Here is a 23,853-nt window from a genome sequence, read left to right as displayed (position 1 = left end):
AAACTGTTAAAAGTGACTGCAATGAAAATATTCTTGCCGCGAATGTTTTAAAACATAAGTATTTTTGACCTGCTCAAAACATCATTTCATTTTCACTAAATATTATATAATATGGTAATTTAAATGTATAATATCATTGTGAATATAATTGACAAAGGAATATTGACACCAAATAGTAGATTAGAATTGTATTTAAGTAGTTAGTTTGCGTTCCTGTAGGTATTGTAGGCCTATATATCAGTATTTTATTAGACTAGACTGGCGTTATTTTTTTTATATTCCTTGTAGGAATCAAGAATTGCGAAATAGGTACAAAACAGTATCGATAGATAATTATTTAATGCTCATATTAAATGACTAGTTTTATAAAGGATAATATTTAACGTAGACTTTATATCGAATGATTGTCTTAGGTATTAACAATATCTTCCATGGGAAGAACCCCATAATTTCACACAGTCTATCTATTTTTACCTAATATGTATTTTGACAAACTGTGTTACTAATATTATGAACCTAAAGTTTTAATAATATTTACCTACTCTAAAAATGATTTTAAAATTGATATAAGTAGAATATTGATTAAGTCTAAATATTTTGTAATTTACTTATTCAAAAATGAAATGATAAGCAATATAATTGTATCATAAGAAACCTTAGGGGTGAGAGCATAAAGCACAGCAGCACATAGACACCTTCATAAGTATCTGTAAATCAGTAAAAAAAGAGTAGAGAAGAGCGGGCTACAGTGGATCACCTTTCTCATTATTAAGAGATGTATGGACATAACTTAGCAACAGATACTACTTTCTATCGTGATTTATTTACTTATTCTGTTAATTTTTATATATTTACAAGGTACATTTTCAATGACAGGCATTCATTTCCCTCGCTTTTCATGTAGACTTACGTACATTAGAGTTTTGCTTTCAATTTTACAATTGTTTTTACTTTCATTTTATAATACTAAGTTTTTTCTTATTTACATTTACTAATTGTACCCCACTCGCCCTTTAAAAATAAATCGTGAGTAAAATTTAAAATGGATAGATTTTAAAAGTTATTTTAGCAAGATGTATCCATATTAAGTTTTTGAAGTCAAATCTTCTTAAATATTTACAAAAAAATTGAGAGTAGGATGCATGATAGCTTTAGCATGTAGCAAGATTGACTTGACTGTATAAGAGCTTATATAAGTATTTTTTCATCACACTTGCTCGAAAAAGACCTTCTTTCAGGCAGGTGTACTGAAGGACACAGGCCTATATTGTTCCCGCGGGAGTTACGGAATGTGAAAAAAGCTATAACTCCATAGGGAGTTATAGCTTTTTTAAATTATGTCAATTATTAATACAAACCAAGTTGCATACATCAGTTTTATTTTAAGGATACTGACGTTTATAATTAAATATTTTTGTTTATGTTAAAAAAAAATGATTAATTTACCGGCCGTTTAAAATATTTTTTTACTCCTGTACTGTAATAAATAAATAAATAAATGGTTGAATTAAGATTTCGTATACCAAACTGTAATTGGGTACTTTTCAGGTATGGGCTCCCAACTCAACTATAATATTCATTTCGAAACGGTTTAGTCAACTATAATGAAATTGACCAATCGTAGCTCGCCGCGGTCAAGAGGACGAAACAAAACGATAGCTCAAATTAATTATTTTTAGGCTGTATAGTAGAAACAATTGCTTCATGAGTCATAAACGCACATGTGACACCCTTAATTTAGCAACATCCATAGACTACGAATACCGCTTACCGTTGCTTGTTAGTCTCCATAGCCTACAATGGCCAAAATTGAAAAAAGAACTGTCAAAAAATTTAATTTAGCAAAGAGCACGTACCTGGACCTCATGAGTTACGAGAAGGTGTCGTTGACCACCCCGCCGGGTCCCGGCGGCCGAGCGCGTACGAGTATGAAGGTATCGCGACTACTCGCGTATCTTAAATTGCTGTATACTTTTGATTTATTTACCTATAAGATTTTATTTGTTTAAAGTATTATTTTTGTTGACTCCTAGAAAAAGTATTCTACAATAGTGATATAATCAAGCTTTTCATTCTCGTACCTCACTTAGGCAACTCAGCCAGCTCGTTGCCTAAGCACGGTACTCAACTGAAAAGCTATCTATTATATCACGATTGTATAAAATACTATTGCATTATTAATTTTTAATCGTGGCTGAATGCCGAATAGGTCTGTGCTTTCGATGCCTAACCTGTCAAAAAATTCCAATACCTATAGCGGGTGAATATTTGATGTCACCATATTTAAGAAGTATTTCGCTTAAAATTTAGTTTTTTCTTTGCGTGATGAAAAAAATTGTGTGTAACTCCGGGGGTAAGATTTTTTTTTTAAACTGATCGGCGATTGTCTCTAGTCACACCTGATGGAAAGTGAAGACAGGGCTTAAGATGGAGTTCACCGGTTCAGTAGTAGCCTATTCACTCTTGCTTTAAAGAGACCGAGGTCATATTTATCAGGGAATACAGATGGCGGGAGTGCATTCCATTCTTTAGCCGTCCGTACCAAAAAAGAGGAGGCAAACCGTTTAGTGCGAACAAATGGAATGTTTACCACCATTCGCTCCCCACGCCTGGATGTCCGATGATGGAAAGGGGAAGGTGGGATCAGATCGTGCAGTTCCTGTGCGCACTCCCCTAAATGTATCCGATGGAGCACTGATAGGCTAGCGACTCGACGGCGATGCTCAAGGCTCTGTAATTTTGACTTGATAGATGGGTCATCGCCAAAAAGTCTACGAGCAGAATATTGCAAACTCGGATCCAAAATTTCACTTACCCCTCTCGTTGTACAATATACTAATGTTTATTTCCAAGGCCTAATTACGTAATGACCCATGATATTACTTACTGACGTGTGAAATTAAATCAATATCGATCAATCAATGTAATAAAATATTGTATGACACTATACCTAATTAAGAGTGGAAGAGTTACTCACCCCTATAATAAAGTGTGGTCCTAGACATCGTGTTCAACTTGTAGCTATAAGCTCTAAATGCCTACTTATAGTCTTTAGGCTCTACAGTGTGAGATATGTAATACAATTTTAAATACATTTTTTGGTTTCATTCCAATACTATATATGTCATTGACAACGGTACCTACAATTTACAAAAGAAAGAAAAGTTCTATTATCTCGAAAGCCACGATTTTTTTACTAAACCTATAAGTCCTTTTTCAGGACCAACCTCAGGTGCCCCGTCAGTGGTTAGAAGGTTATCCATTAATTACTGGGCAGCCTGTATATGACCAGTAGGGCTAAGATGGTCGGCTTTTTATCATTGGTCACCATGCCTGTCACGTTCTAACAAGTGGGTAAGCGCGAAAGTGACGGGTATAGTGACAAGTGATAAAAATGGAACCATGCTGCCACCGCAGGTGTTTAATTCGATAAAAACAGACAAGTTCGATTATCTCGAAAACCACGAAACTTTTACTAGACCTATAAGTGCATTATCTTGACCAGCCTAAGATGTCCTGTCGGTGGTAAGAAGGTTATCGATTAGTTACTGGGCACCCGGTATATATACTCTCCGGGCCGGTTTCGACCACGGCGACTGTTTCAGCTCCGTTGTTGAATACGTTCGTGTGCTCGCATGGGGCTCGCGTAGCCAATTTTATCTGGACAATGAAGTAAACAAAGCAACAATAGCCTTCTGGTAATACACATGATACGGCTTTAAATTTTTTAGACCAAACCATTGACAATTTTCAATTAAATTGAATTTCTACTTAAAAATTGGTTAAAAAAGAACTTTTAGTTGTGTTAGAACTACACCTGACCAGTAATATATGATCACGCGCCATATTGCGGAATTTAATTGGAACTAAATTTTTCATAACTGAACCGTCACTTTATACCTGAGAATAACAGCGCCCTCCTGGCAATGATCATATATTTCTGGTCGGGCCTCCATCGATGACTGAATTAGAAAAAATAGTTCGTTCGTTAGTGTATTCATTATAATTCGTATATATCTCTATAACACATAATTCATTTTTTTTAAGAACAAAAATAATAAAATTGCATCAATTAATTGATCTGATATTTAGATTAAGATAATATTTGTGAAACTTGACTATGTAAAAACATTTGCTTGTTGCTAGGCCTATTTGAATAAAGAATATATTTGTTTTGACTTTGACTTAAAAAAACATTAGATACTTGTCTTACCAACATGAATGGAGTGTTTTCTGTAATGTTTTTCACAATATAAAAAAAAACTTTCAAATTTTGTGGCCTTTGCCTTCTCCTTCTTTACAGTAGGTATTCGAAATTCCTTTTTTTCCCTAAAAAACCCTGTATACAATTCTCGTGAGATTAATAAACAACATTACATGCTCAATTATTCATTCCAATCATATTCATAAAATAATAATAGTACATTACAGTACATATGGTGCTACTTTACCGCACTAGTGCGAAAATTAGCATATTACGTTACTGTGTCGAACATTTAAAGAGCCATATGTACTGTAAAACGTTGTACGATACATGTGCGAATAGGTAATTCGCAACTCGTGTCGATTTAAAACACTCCCTTCGGTCGTGTTTTAATTTATCGCCACTCGTTTCAAAAGTTTTATATGCCTCAAATTATTTTTCACCCGATTTTGATGGTAAAAGGCTATCGTTCTCGGCTATTGCCTCTATTAGTATCTATTACTGGCAGCGTCAATTTTATGCGTTCTTCATTTTCAATGCTTGAAAATGACATTTTCGTCAATATATAAACTAAAAACATGCAAAACTATTCCAATTTTATGACAAATACGGAACATGGCTGGCGCGTTATTTTTTTTTACGCACGATTCCAATGCGTGCGCAAGGCAAAGGCGCGAACGAAATCGACAAACAGCCAATTAAAAAAATGTTAAAAGCTAATATTTTCGTATTTCTATTCGACGGATGGAGATCAATTCGATAAAATGTTATGCTTATTCATTAATCTAATTTTCGAGATAATTTAATCCATAAATTATGTTTGGTGTAAAAAATACCTCATTGAACTAACATTTGAAACCTAATTACTAAAAAAAAATGTATTACTCGACCAAGTTAATAAGGCTCCGTTTTCATGCATATTATTAGCAATAGTGTATTACTACTATTATTGCTACAGTGAACTTAAACAAAACTTTAGAGTGTATCGTAATTTTAACGATGCCCATAGCAATTGGAAATCTCATTAAGTTTGGTAATAAAACGTTTTATTCCTTCAGGATCTCGTCAAAATGGTAATTTCCCAAATGGCTTGCTAATCCGTTTAAGACTGCGACAGATTTAAGTGCAAAATAATGTTTTTAGGTTTCCGTTACGTAAATATTGATAAGATAGGTAGTTCTTATTGAAAAATCCGGTTTTTACAGACTTTTTTAATAAGATACAAAGACATAATTCATTATTTTCATATTAAATATTTTTTATGATTAAAAAAAATATTCCATAAATAATACCTAAAACTGCATGGTGAAATTATGAATTATAAATTCATTTATAAAGTCGCCATGCACTTTTGCGGGTGATGGTTAGTGTGGGTCGCATTTTGGAAGCTAATTTGACCCACTTCCTGATTTCCGATTAAACTGAAATTTTGAGTACTTACATATGTTAATCGGATGACAATGCAATATTATGATGTCAAAGAACTGATCTGATGATGGAGACAGGTGGCCATGGGAACTCTGTTATAAAACAACGGAAACTAATTGTGTTTGGGTTTGTTAGAATTGTCTCGATGAGTTGCCTATGGAAAGAAAAGTAAAAATTGTAAAAACTTATTATACTTATTTATAAATGATTTTATCACGCTGATGCCAAAATAAGGTTTATTTGGGTAATTCTGAATGCTTTAAAATGTCGGGTAAATCCGTAAATTACCCTTAAGTCCATTATATTAGAGTCCATTTTCGGTCAAAAGTCCATCAAAAACCAATGTAGTAAGTAATCGTAACAATTTTGTTTTGAAAATAATTTGTATGGCCATATTGATTTTATATTTGTTTAACATTATTATATTTATATTAGATGCGAAAGATGATGATCTGTCAGTTTTTGTTTCTTCCGATGCGCCGCAAAATATGGAATGAGTAAAAATTTCTGAAAATTTTAATTAAAAAAATTATCAAAGTTTGTTAACAGCTACATGTTTAAGTAGAAGCACTTTCTATTGTAGCGTCAGTAATAAGTGCTTCTGGTGTTATAATTATTTGCTATTTTCAAACGAACCCCGATTTCCAAGTTACAAGTTACCCAAAAGCACCTTACTGAGGGACGAACTTTGCCGTTGGAAAACTGTTGACAATAAAGTGATCCTATAATACGCGCACTTTACGGATTTCTGCCGTGCGTTTTTTTCCGCTAAGTTTGTGAAGTATGGAACCTCTTTAAAGTGCGCGCACTTTGGAAAATAATCCGTATGCATGGGCAAAGGCAGGTAGACATACGGAACCCTAAATATAATTGGATTATACAATCGACAGTTTTATGGTAAGATATGTTTATGTGGGAATAATTCAGTTATCTATCGACTCGACGCATTCGAATCGACTTGGACGCATTCTATCCAAAATGGTGGGAAAATACCAACGACAGGGTCGAGTGGAGAAAACGAGGGGAGGCCTTTGCCCAGCAGTGGGACACTATAGCAGGCTAACAAAAAAAAATCTATAAACGTAAGCTTTGTTTTCGATAATTGAAAACCTTGCTACTTAATTCCATATCGCACTAAGCATTTTGATTGCACATAGGTATTTGTACTTATTGGTGCGCGTAAATGCCATGACATTAATAATCATACGTACACTGTAAAATCAGAAGCGGCCTTTATAGCTATGCCCCCCTTTTAACTTTTTTCGATTTTTAACTTTTATAGACCGCGGGCCAGGAGCATATATCGTCAGTTATCTCTTCCCGGCTGATACTTTGTCAGATGAAAGTTTAGATGCAAATAAATGTTAAAGACAAAAGTGGCTGATCTGGCCCACAAATTAAAAAAAAAGCGGCCGAGTGTGAGTCGGACTCGCCCATTAAGGGTTCCGTACCATTTATGACGTATTAAAAAAACTACTTACTAGATCCCGTTCAAACCAATTTTCGGTGGAAGTTTGCAAGGTTATGTATATCATATATTTTTTAGTTTTATCATTCTGTTATTATAGACGTTACGGGGGGGGGGACGGGGACACATTTTACCACTTTGGAAGTGTCTCTCGCGCAAACTATTCAGTTTAGAAAAAAATGATATTAAAAACCTCAATATCATTTTTGAAGACCTATCCATAGATACACCACCACACGTATGGGTTTGGTTAAAAAAAAAATTTTGAGTTTCAGTTCTAAGTATGGGGAACCCCCAAAATTTATTGTTTTTTTTTTCTATTTTTGTGTGAAAATCTTAATGCGGTTCATAGAATACATATAATACTTACCAAGTTTGAACAGTATAGTTCTTAAAGTTTCGGATAAAAGTGGCTGTGACATAAACGGACAGACAGACGGACATGCCGAATCTATAAGGGTTCGGTTTTTTGCCATTTGGCTACGGAACCCTAAAAACCGTCATTCGGTTGTATCGCGATGGAAAGACCGTCAGCTATTGACATGAACATGTAAAAAATTCGCGCCTTACAACTTAATGTTGGCAAATTATGCATAATGTGTAAATTGCGTAATCCATTTATGTGATTTATTGGAAACGCCTGATGGAATGCTACATGCAGTTTCATGATTTTCTTATTATTAGTTTCGCGATTTTGCGACCAGCTGACCTTCTTACCACCGCAGTACAACCGGCTGGCGATTTTTTAAATTAACAATAGCATCTGAACTATCATCTGACAAAGTATCCAACGGGAGGCGATGATTAAATTTTTTTACGTGTTCCGGTGGCTGCCATTCCTCATCCCACCAACGGAGCGGCAGCTGACGTACACGAGGGTTCATCATAAATAGCCACTATACGAGTTTTCGCCCGGGAGGCGATTGGTCATGGAAATCTGTTCCTGTCTCGCGGTCTATTATAAGAGTCAGGATAAAATCAATGGATAATTTCATTTCATTCATTTTTTTCATGAGGTCGGTTTACAGATCCATCGAGGAAATAGAGGTATCATTAATTCATTAATAAATTAAGAGTTGGGTTTTAAATTAACGTGGTTTATTACAAGTTCAAATTACAGTCTCCCAGACTAGGCTGCTGTTATTAAAACATATAACATGAAAATTCAAACAACTCTGACCGAGTCAGTTCATTCAGATATAGATTGATATTTCTAATACGCACTGGTCTTTCCAAACGAATACCTACTAGTATAAGTAGGAAAGTTGCTATCACTATTAAATTTAAAAGAGTCTCCTTACGCCAAACTTCTCAAAGCTGCATCAGCACTCTTAGCTATCCTGTCTTCGATGATTCTCCTGATATTCGCGTTGACATGGGGCAGCTCCTTGTCCCTCCTCACGGAGGCCTCGATCCTCTGCACGAGGCGCACCTCGCGCGGCCAGGCCACGAAGTTGGTGACGGCGCCGCCGGCCGAGCCGAGCCGCCCCGTGCGGCCGCAGCGGTGGATGTAGTCCGCCGTGTACAGGGGGAAGTCGTAGTTGATTATGTGCTGGACCTGCACATTACACATTTTGTTGGAGTTTTACAAGCTTTTATTTACTTTCACCTGACCGTTGTCTGTTTGTAATCAAATTTTGCAAGTTAAATTTGACCCACTTCCCGGTTTCCGATGAAGCTGAAAATTTGCATACATATGTAAAGGCTAGAAAACCTCCGTAGGTCTACACGTCGCATATTCAATCACTCAACCACACCGAATGAGTGGGAAAGGTATGGTAGAGCGTTGACTGAATATAATAAACAAATCAGGAAGGCAAAAAGAAGGTCATGGAGAAGGTTCTGTGAAGAGATTGCCCAAACTCATAAAGGAGCGAGAATTCACAAAATACTCTCCAAGACATCAACCAACTATCTCGGTCTCCTGAAAAGACCAGATGGCACATTTACGAACACAGAAGAGGAAACTCTTGACTTGCTCAGAGGCACACACTTCCCCGGTTCGTATTCAACCAGTAACACACAACTTTGCGCCCAAAGGAATCCTCAAATCCACAGGGCACGCAATATCGACTGGAATTTGGCAACCAACATCTTTAGACCAAACAAAATTAAATGGGCTTTAAAAAAAATTCAACCATTTAAATCAGCGGGAGAAGATGGAGTGTTTCCGGCGCTTCTACAGCAAGGACAGGACCTCCTCCTCCCGCATCTAGCCAGAATATTCCGAGCAAGTTTCGCGTGGGGAATTATACCAGATAAATGGACTCGGGTCAAGGTACGATTTATACCAAAAGCAGGGGAGAAGGACTACTCACAGCCTAAATCCTTCAGACCTATTAGTCAAACATCGTTTTTACTCAAAACGATGGAAAGAATCATCGATCAGCACATTAGAGCCCAATACCTGGTGGAAAGACCACTAAGTGTAAACCAGCATGCTTACCAAAAGGGAAAATCTACGGAGACTGCCCTACTTGACCTGGTTGACAAGGTGCAGAAAACCCTAGAGGACAAGCAAACCGCTCTATGTGCGTTCCTTGATGTAGAGGGTGCTTTCGACAATACACCCACAGAGACCATACTTAATGGTATGAAATCAAAGGGTGTTGACGAAACCACCACCAGATGGGTACATAGCATGCTCTCGAACAGAGTAGCCACTCTGACCCTCAATACTATAGAGCATGAATTTTATACCACAAAAGGGTGCCCACAAGGAGGCGTTCTTTCCCCTCTATTATGGACCCTGGCAGTGGACCAACTTCTTGCAATTATGTCAGGCCAAGACTATGACACACAAGGATATGCCGACGACCTTGTAGTCATCATCAAAGGCCCTTGCCTCCACACGATATCAAACCTAATGCAAGGAGCTCTAAACACAATATTCAAATGGTGTAGAGAAAATGACTTGTCCATTAATCCGAGCAAGACTGTAATAGTACCATTCACAAGGAAACGAAAGCTCGAAAAGCTCACAGAACCAAGACTTAATGGACAAACAATACCATTCTCAGACGAGGTCAAGTACCTAGGGGTCACTTTCGACCAAAAGTTAACTTGGAACCCTCACCTAAGAAATATTATACAAAAAGCGAAAATGGCCATGTGGTCATGCTATGCTGTCGAATGGCAGGAGCAAGATGGGGCATAAGACCCAAAATTGCTATGTGGTTATACACAGCGGTTGTGAGGCCCATAATTACCTACGCCTCCGCAGTCTGGTGTAACAAAACCAACCAAAAGACGGCAATAGAAACTCTAAACAGCCTGCAGCGCACGGCTTGTTTAACAGCAACAGGCGCCTTCTCCTCGACACCGGGGGCGGCCCTAGACGCACTGCTGGATATTATACCACTCCACTTGCAGGTGCAAAAGGAGGCTAAGCAGTGCGTCTACAGAATATGCACGCTAAACAGGCCAAAATGGCGCTCTCAAGCATTAACCAAACTAAAGGCCTGGGTTTTTGATATAAAACAAACCTCAATGCACTGGCAAACTCCAACAAAGTCACACTTAGATGGGTACCAGGGCACTCCGACATTAACGGAAACGAAGAAGCGGACGAACTTGCTAGAAAGGGCGCAGACACACCCCTGGTCGGCCCAGAACCGTTCTGTGGAATCACAAAACGGGATGCATATTCACTGCTCAGCAATGTAGAAAAAATAAGGGCAAACGATTGGTGGAAGTTCGTAAAAGGACAAGAACACTCGAAAGCTCTAATCAAAGGGTTCAATAGCAAAACTGCTAGGGAGCTTCTAGGGCTCAAAAGACACAAAGCCTGCGCGGTGACCAGAATTTTGACTGGACACTGTAAATTGAACAAACACATGTTTCAAATCGGAAAGAAACAAGACGCGACATGCAGGTTCTGCCATGAGTCAGAGGAGACTGCAATGCACATTCTCTGCTCCTGTGGACCACTAATGCCAAAAAGAAGTACCCACCTAGGGCGGCACGTATTGCAATCCTATGAGGTATAGAACATTACGGCCCAAAGAATCTGGAATTTCCTGGATTCAACGGGCATCAGTAATGAACTTTAAAGGGCTGTCACAATAGACCAATGCGTGGTCGACGTGGCATTCAAAGGCCCACAAACTACAATAGTAATAATAATAATAATACATATGTAAGTCGGGTGACAATGCAATATTATGGTACCATCGAAATGATCTGATGATGGAGACAGGAGGGTGGCCTTAGGAACTCTGTGATAAAACAACGTAACCTAATTGTGTTTGGGGTTTTTAGAATTGTCTCGATGAGTATTAGTTACTTGTGGAAAGAAAAGTACAGTCAGCGATAAAAGCTTGTACCAAAAATGAAATTTTTCCAAAAACTTATTTTTATTGATGTTACAATGCTCCTTGAGATGTGTTGCGGCTTTTGATTTTACTACGATTTGAAACTATCTTAGGGAGACTTTTTTATTTGAACTAAACTTAAAGACCCGGTCCTGTGCAGTTTTTCGTCAGTCTTCAAACTAGAGCTGGAGCTAGCGAGAAACTGCACAGGACCGGGATCAGTGGCGAGCAGTCCTGTTGGAGGCCAAGAAACACTTTAGGTCGCGGCGCCAGAGGAGTAAGTAAACTTAAAGACAAGTGGCTGATCTGACCCACAAATTGAACTTTTTCTATGAAAATAAGGTTAGGCCTTCATCTAGCTAGGCAATGGAAATAGGAAGGAAAGGATACACAAAGACACTCCTACACTTTTTCCTTTCGTAAAATAGGTACCTAGATATTTTATGAAATAATAGATGGATAATTTTGGTTGGTAATTAGAAGTTTTCCGAAACAAAATTTCCCAAGAGATCTTTTAATGAATAGAAACAGGCGTTACTTTGCTGAAATCCATATTAATTAAAACAAAAAATACTGATTCAGTCGTCGGACTTTAGAATGCTTAGTATCGAAGTCCGACGACTGAATCAGGGCTATAACCGCGAAAATCGAACTTCGTCAACTGCGGGCATTTTCCTCTGTTACTCTAATTTCGTCAAAGTGAGAGTAAAAGAGAAAGATTCCCACAATTTGCGGAATTCGGTTTTCGCGGTAGGCCCCATGAGTATGCCTCGTAGAGAGGCGAAACACGTGTCAAGTTTTGTATTTTCGGTGCTAGGTTGATATGTTTATTTGCATGTTTATTTAGCGGTGGGAGGGTAGGAACATTTATTGCATGTAAAACTACGCAAGTATATCGGGTTAGCACTGATTGACCAGCATGTTACCTTTTCGCGGATAAGCAAAGTAATATTTTTTGTTTTAAGATATCTTTAGCAAAGCAAACTAGGGCACATTATGTGAACGGGCTGTTGTGTCCGATACTCATTATTATTATGCTCTACGAGAAAATATGATCACTTACTCTATTAGTATCCAATCCACGTGACGCAATATCTGTACAGCTGAGCACATTAACCTGACCCGATTTGAACATCTCAAACTTTCCCGCCTTCAGCGGGATAGCCATTTTCCCGTTAATGTTGATGCATTCTATGCCATTCTCGTTCAGAAACATGGAGACAAAGTCGCATGTTGGTGTCTGGTTTGAAAAGATCATTACGGGCCGCTTGAGGTTGAGGTCAGCTCGGACTAGTTTCAGAAGTTCCACTGGTTTTTGCGCTTTGCCAAGTCGGAGAAATCTGTAATGATAATATTGTATTTCATCAATGTAATATAATCTGCTATGAAAGCTGCTTTTATTTTACTTGGCCTGTTAGTATGTATGTTGGTTTGTTAGTTAGTGTAGGTCAAATCTTGGAAGCTAAGTTTGACCCACTTCCCGATTTCCGATTGAGCTGAAAATTTGCAGACATATGTAAGTCAGGTGACAATGCAATATTATGGTACTCAGTTAAAGTCTGATACTTACTTATGAGGAACATGAGGCTGTATCCGATGTATCTTTGAGGTGGTAACTGTCTTCAAAGATTGAGGATCCACAAATGCACTGACAGAGTCAGGCAGTTCATGCGGCAACGTTGCACTTACTAACGTAAGCTGACAGCCCACTGGGGGGATCTGATGATGTACTTTAAATTGAATCTGAAATTGAAATAAATAAAAAAATAACTATTATGCTAATAATCATTTTTACAACATTATTTTCAACCTGTCTATTTTATTTTGTCCGTGTCAGGTAGTCTGTTAGGCTGTAGGTAATCAATTAATTTCATAATATTCAATTCAATACAATTAAGCTGAAATTTTGCAGGGATACATGTAAAAGTTAGAAGCTAATGTAACAATTTTGTGTCAGAGAGCTAGGCAGATATTATATTATCTGCTTAGCTCGTCATTTGTCCTTTTGTCCTTGCATTTAACAAATAAGATAGGAAAGTGACAAAAGGAACTCTGTAGTATTATATCACTTTAGAAGAATTTAAACTTTAAAGGCTGCAAGGAAAGGTGCCTAGAGTTAGCAATGAGATCATCTATAAAAATACTTTTTTATTAAAGAGACTTTTCACAACATTGTTGCTTATCTTAAAAGTTGCCAGCGATTTTGAAAGTCCAGACGGTGCAAGTGTCAAGTAAATGTCATAGTGCACCATCTAAGCTATCAAAATCTCTGCCAACTTATCTTGGTTTGACATTACTACAATAAATATGAAATGCTACAACAAAATTACCTGATATTTCTTTAGCAAGTGTGACAATTTTCCACTGAAGCTGTCATCAAGCAGTGTATCAGCCTCGTCCAGCACCATGTGGTGCACATTATGAATCTTGTAAATGCCAGTAGTGACCAGTTTGCTGTACGCTCCGAGTGTGGTCACCAAAATATCACAATATTCTATAGGTGGATTTAGCATCTTCTGTTTGGTTCGTCCACCAACCAGAGTTGTCACATTCAAATTTAGGTTTTGGGCTATGTTTTGGGCAACTTCTCCAATTTGCGTTGCTATGTAAAATAAACAAGTTAAAATATTTTGAAATATTACTTTCAATAAATCAAATGGTACAATTATATTTATCCTCAAATAAAATCAAAAATATAAAAATGAAACAAAAACTATGTATGATTCATGAATTAAACTATTTCAAGTTAGTGGAGTCTAGTGAGGATAACTAAATAGATTTAAAGTTACTACACTATTTAGAATGATGTACATGACACAGATGTATACATGACACAGACATTAGAAAATAATTTAAATAATGTTGGAAAAAAGTTGAAATAATAGAAAATTGGTTTAAAACCTCCTATAAAAGAAAAAACCAGGCAAGTGCGAGTCGGACTTGCGCACGAAGGGTTCTGTACCATTATTTAAAAAAATTATGTTTATTGTATGGGAGCCCCCCTTAAATATTTATTTTATTCTGCTTTTAGTATTTGTTGTTATAGCGGCAACAGAAATACATCATCTGTGAAAATTTCAACTGTCTAGCTATCACGGTTCATGAGATACAGCCTGGTGACAGATGGACGGACGGACAGCGAAGTCTCAGTAATAGGGTCCCGTTTGACCCTTTGGGTACGGAACCCTAAAAAATAGATTTACTGTTTTTTAGTAGAGTCTGTGCAGAAAGAAAATAGTTGTGGAATGTATGGGTTCCTTACATTCCAGGACTCTTCTCTTTCAATTTGTTTAATATATATATTTGATTTACAGCTAGAGTAACAAGATAGTTAACTACATTGAAACAGTGAGCCAATTAGAAGTATCCACAGGTAGAAACTGCGTAAAGAACATGGCATGCGAAATTATAAATCTAATAATAACTATTAGGCTTATTAACAAGCAAATTTAAATTACTCAACAAAGCGGATAAACTCCTTTAACTTACCAAGTTCTCTACTTGGCGTAATAATAACAGCTAAGGGACTATTGAATTCATTTTTAACACATTTCTTCCACTCCAAAACATGCTGGAATATAGGTAAAAGATAGGCCAAAGTTTTGCCGCAACCAGTTTCCGCTGTGACGGCAGTGTTATATCCTTCAAGAATGAACGGGATGGCTTTCGCTTGGATAGCCGTCGGCAGCTCGTAGCCTTGCGCTACCAAAACCTCTATGAGCTCCGACCTGATGCCGATATCGCTGTAACTTTTCTTAAACACATTTTTCTCTTCTTTCTTGTTAGCATCCCCGTATATTGTGAAATAATCCCCTTTAGATTTTGCGTGCAACCAACCCGAGGAGGCCAATTTTACGCCATCGAATTTGCTATAAGATTGTCCCTCAAAGTGATTGTATTCTGGTCGCTTACACGATATTATCGGCAATTTCTTGAGTGACTTCTGACTGTAGTAGCGACAGTATAATGTCTGCAATATGTTTCGCAGTTTAGACATTTTTATATAGCACAAATTACAATAAATTAGTTATTTTATTTAGCACCAATTTGCATCATTTTGTAATTATAACCTCCAAATCTCTGTTATGACATACGTCAATGTCATGTCCGACTATGTTTTTTTTTTCATACAATTCTGCCTGGATTCAAACATTTTTAGTCCCACTTTATTATTGTGCTTACACGCAGCCAAAGAATCACGCAACGTACGTAACTGGACAAAAAAAGCTTCCGAGCTGAGGTATGGCGCAACCACAATAATATGCTGGCCATGAGTGTACAGTCTGTACAAACTTAGTGTGGACTGAATCTATCAGTAAATCTTTAATCGCTCGTGTTACCACACTGATGCAAATTCGCACTTAGCTCTACAGCTTAGCTCCGGTGTATGAGCGTGACAGCGCTATGTGTGTATAATACCTATAGCACACTTACTTACTTTTTTCCTATACCGAATTCGCGTCCAAATAAAAACCGCCATAAGGCTGCATTTCCACCGGAGAGTTAACAAACATATATTCACTACGCATACTCGCGCATCTCTGGTAGTCGAAACGGCGATAAACTAAATGGCGATATTGCATTAGTCAACTGAGTTTTATCAGCGATATACCTTCTTATATGTAATTGAACAAATTTATATAGGGAGGAAATGACAAAAACCGAAAACCAAAAACAAATCATAGTACAGTCAAGTGCAAAAGTATGTATCGAAAGAATCGTCTCATAAATATGGTACTACGCTCTTATTACGCTGGAATAAGATGCTATGGGACATATTTTTGAGTAAGATGTGTACACCCATATTTTTACACTTGACTGTAGAAAGGAAAAAATCGAAAAGAAAAAAGAAAAATCGAAGGAAAGGTCGAATCTATCTGTTCTACCTTAAGGATGGCCAGGGGGCGCCACAAGTCCTCAGGAAATTGTCACATACATTACATTGGAAATTTCGATCCCGTGACCGGATGGCCGAGCTGTCTAGGCGTCTGCCGCGTAACTCGCGTAAGCACACTGGAGGTCTTGATCATTAAAACCAAGTTATCCCCCTTGATGAAATGGCTAGGTAATATTTACACCAACGCGATTAAAACACTAACCGTAAAACATCAAACCAAATTAAATCCGAACAAACGTTATTAAATATGTATCATTTAAAGTCAATTCTACCAGCCAACATAAGGAAACTACTCGAAATTCGCATCAAATTACTTTGCCACTCTTGTGGATAAGACGCAACATTCTCATCAGTTTTTAACCGACTTCAAGATTTCAAAAGGAGGAGGTTATCAATTCGGGTGTATATATATATATATTTTGAATGTTTGTTACTTCATAACTCCGTCATTTCTGGACCGTTTTCGAAAATTATTTTTTTTGATTGAATCTATATATATACAGATTGGTCCCATTTTTGTCAAGACTCAGTTTTGATGATGGGATCCATGAGGAATCGAGGGAAATCTTCAAATGTGAAAGGCATACATATAGTGAGTTTTATATTTTCATCACCAAATCAAGCATTTACATTTAAAAAGTGACATTTGGTGAAGTGGAACTGCTGATGCTGATCAGAATGGAACTCTTCAACGACGCATAGTTCCCGCTTGGCGACTTGTCATCCTCTTTATGTTTGTTAGGCAAATTAGGTTTTCAAGCTACATTTTTGTCAAGCTCAAGATCTGATGGTTGAATCTATGAGGAATCGAAAAAACTCCTCAAATGTTAAAGGCAAAAAAAAATGCAAAAAGGCAATGTTAAAGTGATTTTTCTATTTTCTTTTACAAATCAAGCATTAACATTTAAAAAAGTGACATTTGATGAAGTGGGACTGCTGATGATGATCAGAATAGAACTCTTCAACGACTCATAGTTTACGATTGGCGATTTGTCCTCTTCGCTGTGTTTGTTAAGTAAATTAGTTTGTCAAGACATTTTTTCTAATATAATATCTTTATTTCACCGGTCTCCTTCATTGAAGTCGGTTTTTTGTTCTTAAAAATTATTGAACAATCAAGTGAACCTTTACGGGCTGGTGTGGTGAATAGTAGATTGTTAACCCAGGGATAAGACTGATAAGAGGCACTCGTTAAAGTTAAATACCTACTGTACTTTTAATTTCGAATACGAGGAAAGTATATTATATGTATTAAAAAAAAAGTGACAGTATAAACTTACATATCACTCCTTAAGAGTACTTTCACTTAATAATTTAGGTAAAAGTATTGCTATTTATGGATTGGCGAGTTAAATATCAGAATGGAAACTGTCGAACAAATCCATTTCCTAAAACCAAATTTTAATTGTTTTGACGACCGGTTTGGCCTAGTGGGTAGTGACCCTGCCTACGAAGCTGATGGTCCCGGGTTCAAATCCTGGTAAGGGGTTGTATTCGTGTGATGATGGTCATGGTTATTTGTTCCTGAGTCATGGGTGTTTTCTATGTATTTAAGTATTTACAAATATTTATATATTATATATATCGTTGTCTAAGTACCCTCAACACAAGCCTTATTGAACTTACTGTGGGACTTAGTCAATTTGTGTAATAATGTCCTATAAATATAAAAATAAATAAATAATTGTTTATTATTATAAAAAAGTACATGGAACGTAGAATGCTCTAGTGCAGAAACGTATCACTTTCTGCACACTTCATAGAACAGCAATTACCCACTTTCAGAGCATGAGAATAGAACAGGATTTTGATGGATGCCCGGGGTCCATAAATAAGGTAAAAGGTCAGCAAAACAAAACATTCCCAATCCTCCTCTGTTCACATTTATTTACGCCATATAGCAAGAATATTAGATGCTTTATGACCTAACATTTAACATTATTTTTAATACCTTTATACAACATTTGACAGGGGAAATATTTATCGAAAACATCACAGAGTGTATAGACCAGCGGTTGAACAAAAATGGGTTTCGATAATATTAAAGTTTTTTCTTTTTTGATATGTCATTGGGAGTATGTTAAATAATACTTTGGTAAAAAGTTAGAAATTATAAGGTTGAGCTTTCGGTTATATTTAAATATTTTAATGTTTGCTAATAACTAAGTAAATATAGAATTAAAGTTACAGAAAACTTTAGCATATCGAATAACACTTCAATTTATGTACAATTTTCAGTTTTTAGAAATCTGGAACAGCTGCTTTCTGGTAAACGTAAAAACACGAGTTATTTTGTAAATATAGAATTAGAGTTGCTGATATTGCAAAATTACGATATTATCGATCAACTTAGTATTCTAGTAAAAAGTTAGACATGTAGACAATGTGCTTGTCTAGATATTGATTTCAGGTTAAGCAGTATAGCTAATATTGAATTAAAGTTTGTAGAGTTAATAATAATCGATCATCAACAATGATCTCAGTTACTAAACAAAAATTTAGAAATATAAAATCACGGGCGACACTCATTACTGATATGTATGCATTCCTTGCTTATATAAATACGTTAAGTTTCAAACGCGCGGCAAGTTTGCGCGCGACGCGCGCTGTGGCAGGAGGCAGCGAACAACGGTAGTGGGGAGCGGGGTGCCCTTGACTGCGTTTACGGTCCATCAAAAAAATTCCTAAAGCGTGTTTTAAATTAATAGCAATAGAAAATTGTTATTTTGTTGTTACTATAATAGGTATTGCCCGGGGTTTCGTTCACGTAGAATTCGTTATCGCGTTACATGAATATTATTTATTTATTTAAACTTTATTGCACAAACAAAAAAAAAACACAAATGGCGGACTTAATGCCAAAAGGCATTCTCTACCAGTCAACCATTGGGTCAAATAGAGACAAAAAAAACACATTCTCATACAGATGACCACCCTTCCTTGTACCATTTTAAAAGCCAGTTGCAGCTTTGATTTCCCGATTTTTTTCAGATGTTTGGACTTGGTATTTTCCTCGCGATAGTTATTTGTTTTAAGGGGAATGTTGTTGTTAACCGCTAATGCTAATATTGATAACCGATAGTTATATAGAGATACGTTATAAGGTATATGCACCCTCATGTTATTTATTTCTGATAAGAAATAAATGTAAGACAAAATTCACAGTGATATATTTCAAGTAGGTTGCCTTGTAAGATTGCGTACGGATAGTTTTTTTGTTTGTTATTTCATCGTATGATTATGATATATCAAATGAAAGCTTATTTGAAAGTTGCCGTATTAAAAAAGTTGGTCCAGTTAATGGTCGCCTAGATTAACCGATTTTTATATAAAATGTAGGCAACCATGGACTGGACCAACTTGTTAAAAAGGCAACCTAGTACAGTTAGTAATATATGTAGTACCTGGGCGACCGAGCTTTGCTCGGTTATAACTATTTATTGTAATATGGTGGTGATAATCTACATAAACTTAAAAAGTAAAATGTGAACTGACAATTATTATTATTTACAATCGATTTTAACCTTACAGCACTTGTCACAGAGTAACGCCATCTATTGTTGATTTCTCTTATTACATAGGTCTTTTTTTTTACTAAATTAAACTTGTGTAAAACAATAAAAATTAAAAAATTATATATAAACTTGAACATATAAAAAAAACAAAAGTTAGTCACCGGGCGAGATTCGAACCCGTAACATTCGTTTAGCAGTCCGCGTCTTAACCCGCTGGACCAGACGGACACTTGCCGACAACACGAAATTAGTGACCATATTCTGCGTCGAAAGAAAAACGCATGAAAACTCGAAAACACGCGTTTTCCCAAACATAAGACTAATCTAGATAGATTGTATACCCCCAAAACCCCTATATACCAAATTTCAGCGAAACCGTTAGAGCCGTTTCCGAGATCACAGAAATATATATATATATATACAAGAATTGCTCGTTTAAAGGTATAAGATAAAATAACTTTTCTTTTGATATATCATGTGACGTTTTCGTTTACACACTAAAAGCACAGTGTAAAAAAGTAACAGTGGGCCGACGCCTTTGATGTTTGCGTAAATGCCGACACCGCTCAAGGTCTCCGTACCTACCTAGGGTTATCACAGACTTACACAACTGCCCAAAAGAGGATGGAAATGTTTTTAGTTTTCATGTTGTATGATGTATGTGTACTAATTTTACAAATGACGTCCATTTTGGAAATAAAGATGGCGGACGTCACTTTTTTGAAAAAGTCGTCATGGGTGTTGTTTTCTGGGTTTTTAGGGGTGTGGATTTCAAAAATGGCATCTATTTTGAAAATAAATATGGCGGACGCTACTTTTTGAAATGGGTGTCAATGTGTGTAGCCGTGATATCAACCACCTTTAATTCTAAAATGGTCTCTATTTTTGAAATCTGCACCAACAAGAACCGCCAAAATTGACGTCATTTTTGTAATTGGAACCCCGAGGAACCTCGGAGATGACACCCATATCGATTTTTAAGAAAAATTAATGTCCGCCATCTTGGATTTCAAAATAGACGTCATTTTCGTAATCGGAATCCCGAGGAACCTCGGATATGACACCCATATCGACTTTTAAGAAAAAATAATTTCCGCCATCTTGGATTTCAAAATGAACGTCATTTTCGTAATCGGATCCCCGAGGAACCTCGGAGATGACACCCATATCGATTTTTAAGAAAAATTAATGTCCGCCATCTTGGATTTCAAAATGAACGTCATTTTCGTAATCGGAACCCCGAGAAACCTCGGAGATGACACCCATATCGATTTTTAAGAAAAATTAATGGCCGCCATCTTGGATTTCAAAATAGACGTCATTTTCGTAATCGGAATCCCGAGGAACCTCGGATATGACACCCATATCGACTTAAGAAAAAATAATTTCCGCCATCTTGGATTTCAAAATGAACGTCATTTTCGTAATCGGATCCCCGAGGAACCTCGGAGATGACACCCATATCGATTTTTAAGAAAAATTAATGTCCGCCATCTTGGATTTCAAAATGAACGTCATTTTCGTAATCGGAACCCCGAGAAACCTCGGAGATGACACCCATATCGATTTTTAAGAAAAATTAATGGCCGCCATCTTGGATTTCAAAATAGACGTCATTTTCGTAATCGGAATCCCGAGGAACCTCGGATATGACACCCATATCGACTTAAGAAAAAATAATTTCCGCCATCTTGGATTTCAAAATGAACGTCATTTTCGTAATCGGATCCCCGAGGAACCTCGGAGATGACACCCATATCGATTTTTAAGAAAAAATAATGTTCGCCATCTTGGATTGCAAAATGGACGTCATTTTCGTAATCGGAACCTCGAAGAACCTCGGAGATGACACCCATACCGATTTTTAAGAAAATGAATGTCCGCCATCTTGGGTTCCATAATGGATGTCATTTTCGTAATCGGCACCCTGAGGACTTTCAAAAATAATGAAAACATCAAATACTACATGATACATATACAAACAGAAGCAAGAAACAATTTCTTGCTTTTTAAAAGTCTTAAAATACTCATAATTTCTTAAAATAAGTTATAAAACATGTCCGCCATTTTGAATTTGAAAATTGATATCATAATTATGATATATTTTTGTTTACACTGAGACAAATAATTAGCACATGTCGTATGAAATATTTTAATTGTGTGTTTTTTTTTATTTTTTTTTATACTATGTCGGTGGCAAACAAGCATACGGCCTGCCTGATGGTAAGCAGTCTCCGTAGCCTATGTACGCCTGCAACTCCAGAGGAGTTACATGCGCGTTGCCGACCCTAACACCCTCCCACCCCTCGTTGAGCTCTGGCAACCCTTACTCACCGGCAGGAACACAACACTATGAGTAGGGTCTAGTATTATTTGGCTGCGTTTTTCTGTAAGGTGGAGGTACTTCCCCAGTTGGGTTCTGCTCTAGATCTCGAATGACATCCGCTGTGCTGTGCCCTACCACACAGAGCCAGATGACATTTACAATGCCCATACCTCTCTTATAATGCCTGTGCTAAAAATGTGATTGCGAACTACCTGCAATAACTATACAGTACCTGGGCGACCGAGCTTTGCTCGGTTATAACTATTTATTGTAATATGGTGGTGTATAGGTGATAATCTTAACTACATTCTTTTACTAAATTAAACTTGTCTAAAACAATAAAAATTAAAAAATTATATATAAAATTGAACATATAAAAAAAAACAAAAGTTAGTCACCAGGCGAGATTCGAACCCGTAACACTCGTTTAGCAGTCCGCGTCTTAACCCGCTGGACCAGACGGACAGTGGCCGGCAACACGAAATTAGCGACCATATTCTGCGTCGAAAGAAAAACGCATGAAAACTCGAAAACACGCGTTTTCCCAAACATAAGACTAATCTAGATCGATTGTTTACCCCCAAAAACCGCCATATACCAAATTTCAGCAAAATCGTTAGAGCCGTTTCCGAGATCCCGGAAATATATATATACAAGAATTGCTCGTTTAAAGGTATAAGATAATTAGGCATTAAAACACTCGTGTGATCTTTTTAAGAAACTCACTTCGTTCGTTTCCTAAGCCCACACTCGTGTATTTTAATGCCTTTTATTATGTAGCAGTAACATAAACTACTAATATATGTTGAAAGTAAGTACAGGCGGCTAACACAATGGTAACAAAAGACAAAAGTTTTGAAAATGTAATTTTCATCATCGTCACTTGGCTGTACATTTGAGGGCCTATCGCGAACCACGTTCGATGTGTTACCTCTCTGTCGCACTTGTAAATTCGTACGTAAGTATGACAGGGAGGCAACACGTCGAACGTGGTTCGCGGTAAGCCCTCTGATGCCACCTCCATTAGTCTTTTGTACGCCGGTATAGCCTTCGACTCAATGTATAATCTACACTTTTTATGGAAACGTAGTTCCTCCTTCCCGTAGAAATATTTAACTTTCCCATCACCAAGAAAGATTATTTGCTCGCAGTTATTAGCTGCTCAATTCCTCGTTTTTTCTCTGTTACTAAGTCAGTACAGTACACATATCAAACATTTTTCACTCATTTTGAAGTCATAATAACTTTTATTCTATAATTAAATTCATGTAATGTCCGCATCTAATTTATGTGCACGATAAACAAACAAATGAATGATTTGAAAGAAAAGACAAACAGCGCTTGCGAAGCTGAGCGGGGGGCGCGGGCGGGGCGAGGTATCTATCGCTCACTAGGTCGGCTACGATAGGCTCCCGCGCGCCGAGCCGACATGTTGACGGACCAGCGCGGCGTGGTTATGAATTTCGCGCCTTTTTAAGTTGATTTTACTATTACAATGCAAGCTACACACAGACATTTCTTACTTTCCATAAAATGGCTGCATATATTATTTTATAGTAATAGACTTATCTCTACGGACTTTAATTCAATATTAGATCTTACAGGACAAAAAACGCATATTAATTGTAAAGCACATATCCTATTCTTCTAATTTTTTGCCTTGCCTATTAACTTAAGAATTTAGATATGATATTGTGGATTT

General features: G+C 36.9%; 1 protein-coding gene across 1 annotated transcript; it reads right to left on the bottom strand.

Annotated features, from left to right (window-relative positions):
• Positions 1-8,176: 8,176 nt before the first annotated feature.
• On the bottom strand, positions 8,177-15,505 carry LOC133534559 (probable ATP-dependent RNA helicase DDX28). The gene is made up of 5 exons (XM_061873721.1): positions 14,903-15,505; positions 13,744-14,015; positions 12,984-13,156; positions 12,477-12,753; positions 8,177-8,658 (listed from the first exon to the last, which is right to left on the bottom strand). The coding sequence occupies exons 1-5, from the start codon at positions 15,408-15,410 to the stop codon at positions 8,398-8,400; spliced, it is 1,491 nt and encodes a 496-aa protein (XP_061729705.1). The 5' UTR covers positions 15,411-15,505; the 3' UTR covers positions 8,177-8,397.
• Between the last annotated feature and the right edge of the window lie 8,348 nt (positions 15,506-23,853).

This window comes from Cydia pomonella, chromosome 2, assembly GCF_033807575.1.
Source record: "Cydia pomonella isolate Wapato2018A chromosome 2, ilCydPomo1, whole genome shotgun sequence".
NCBI lineage: Eukaryota > Metazoa > Arthropoda > Insecta > Lepidoptera > Tortricidae > Cydia > Cydia pomonella.
This window is presented reverse-complemented; position numbering and strand designations above follow the sequence as displayed.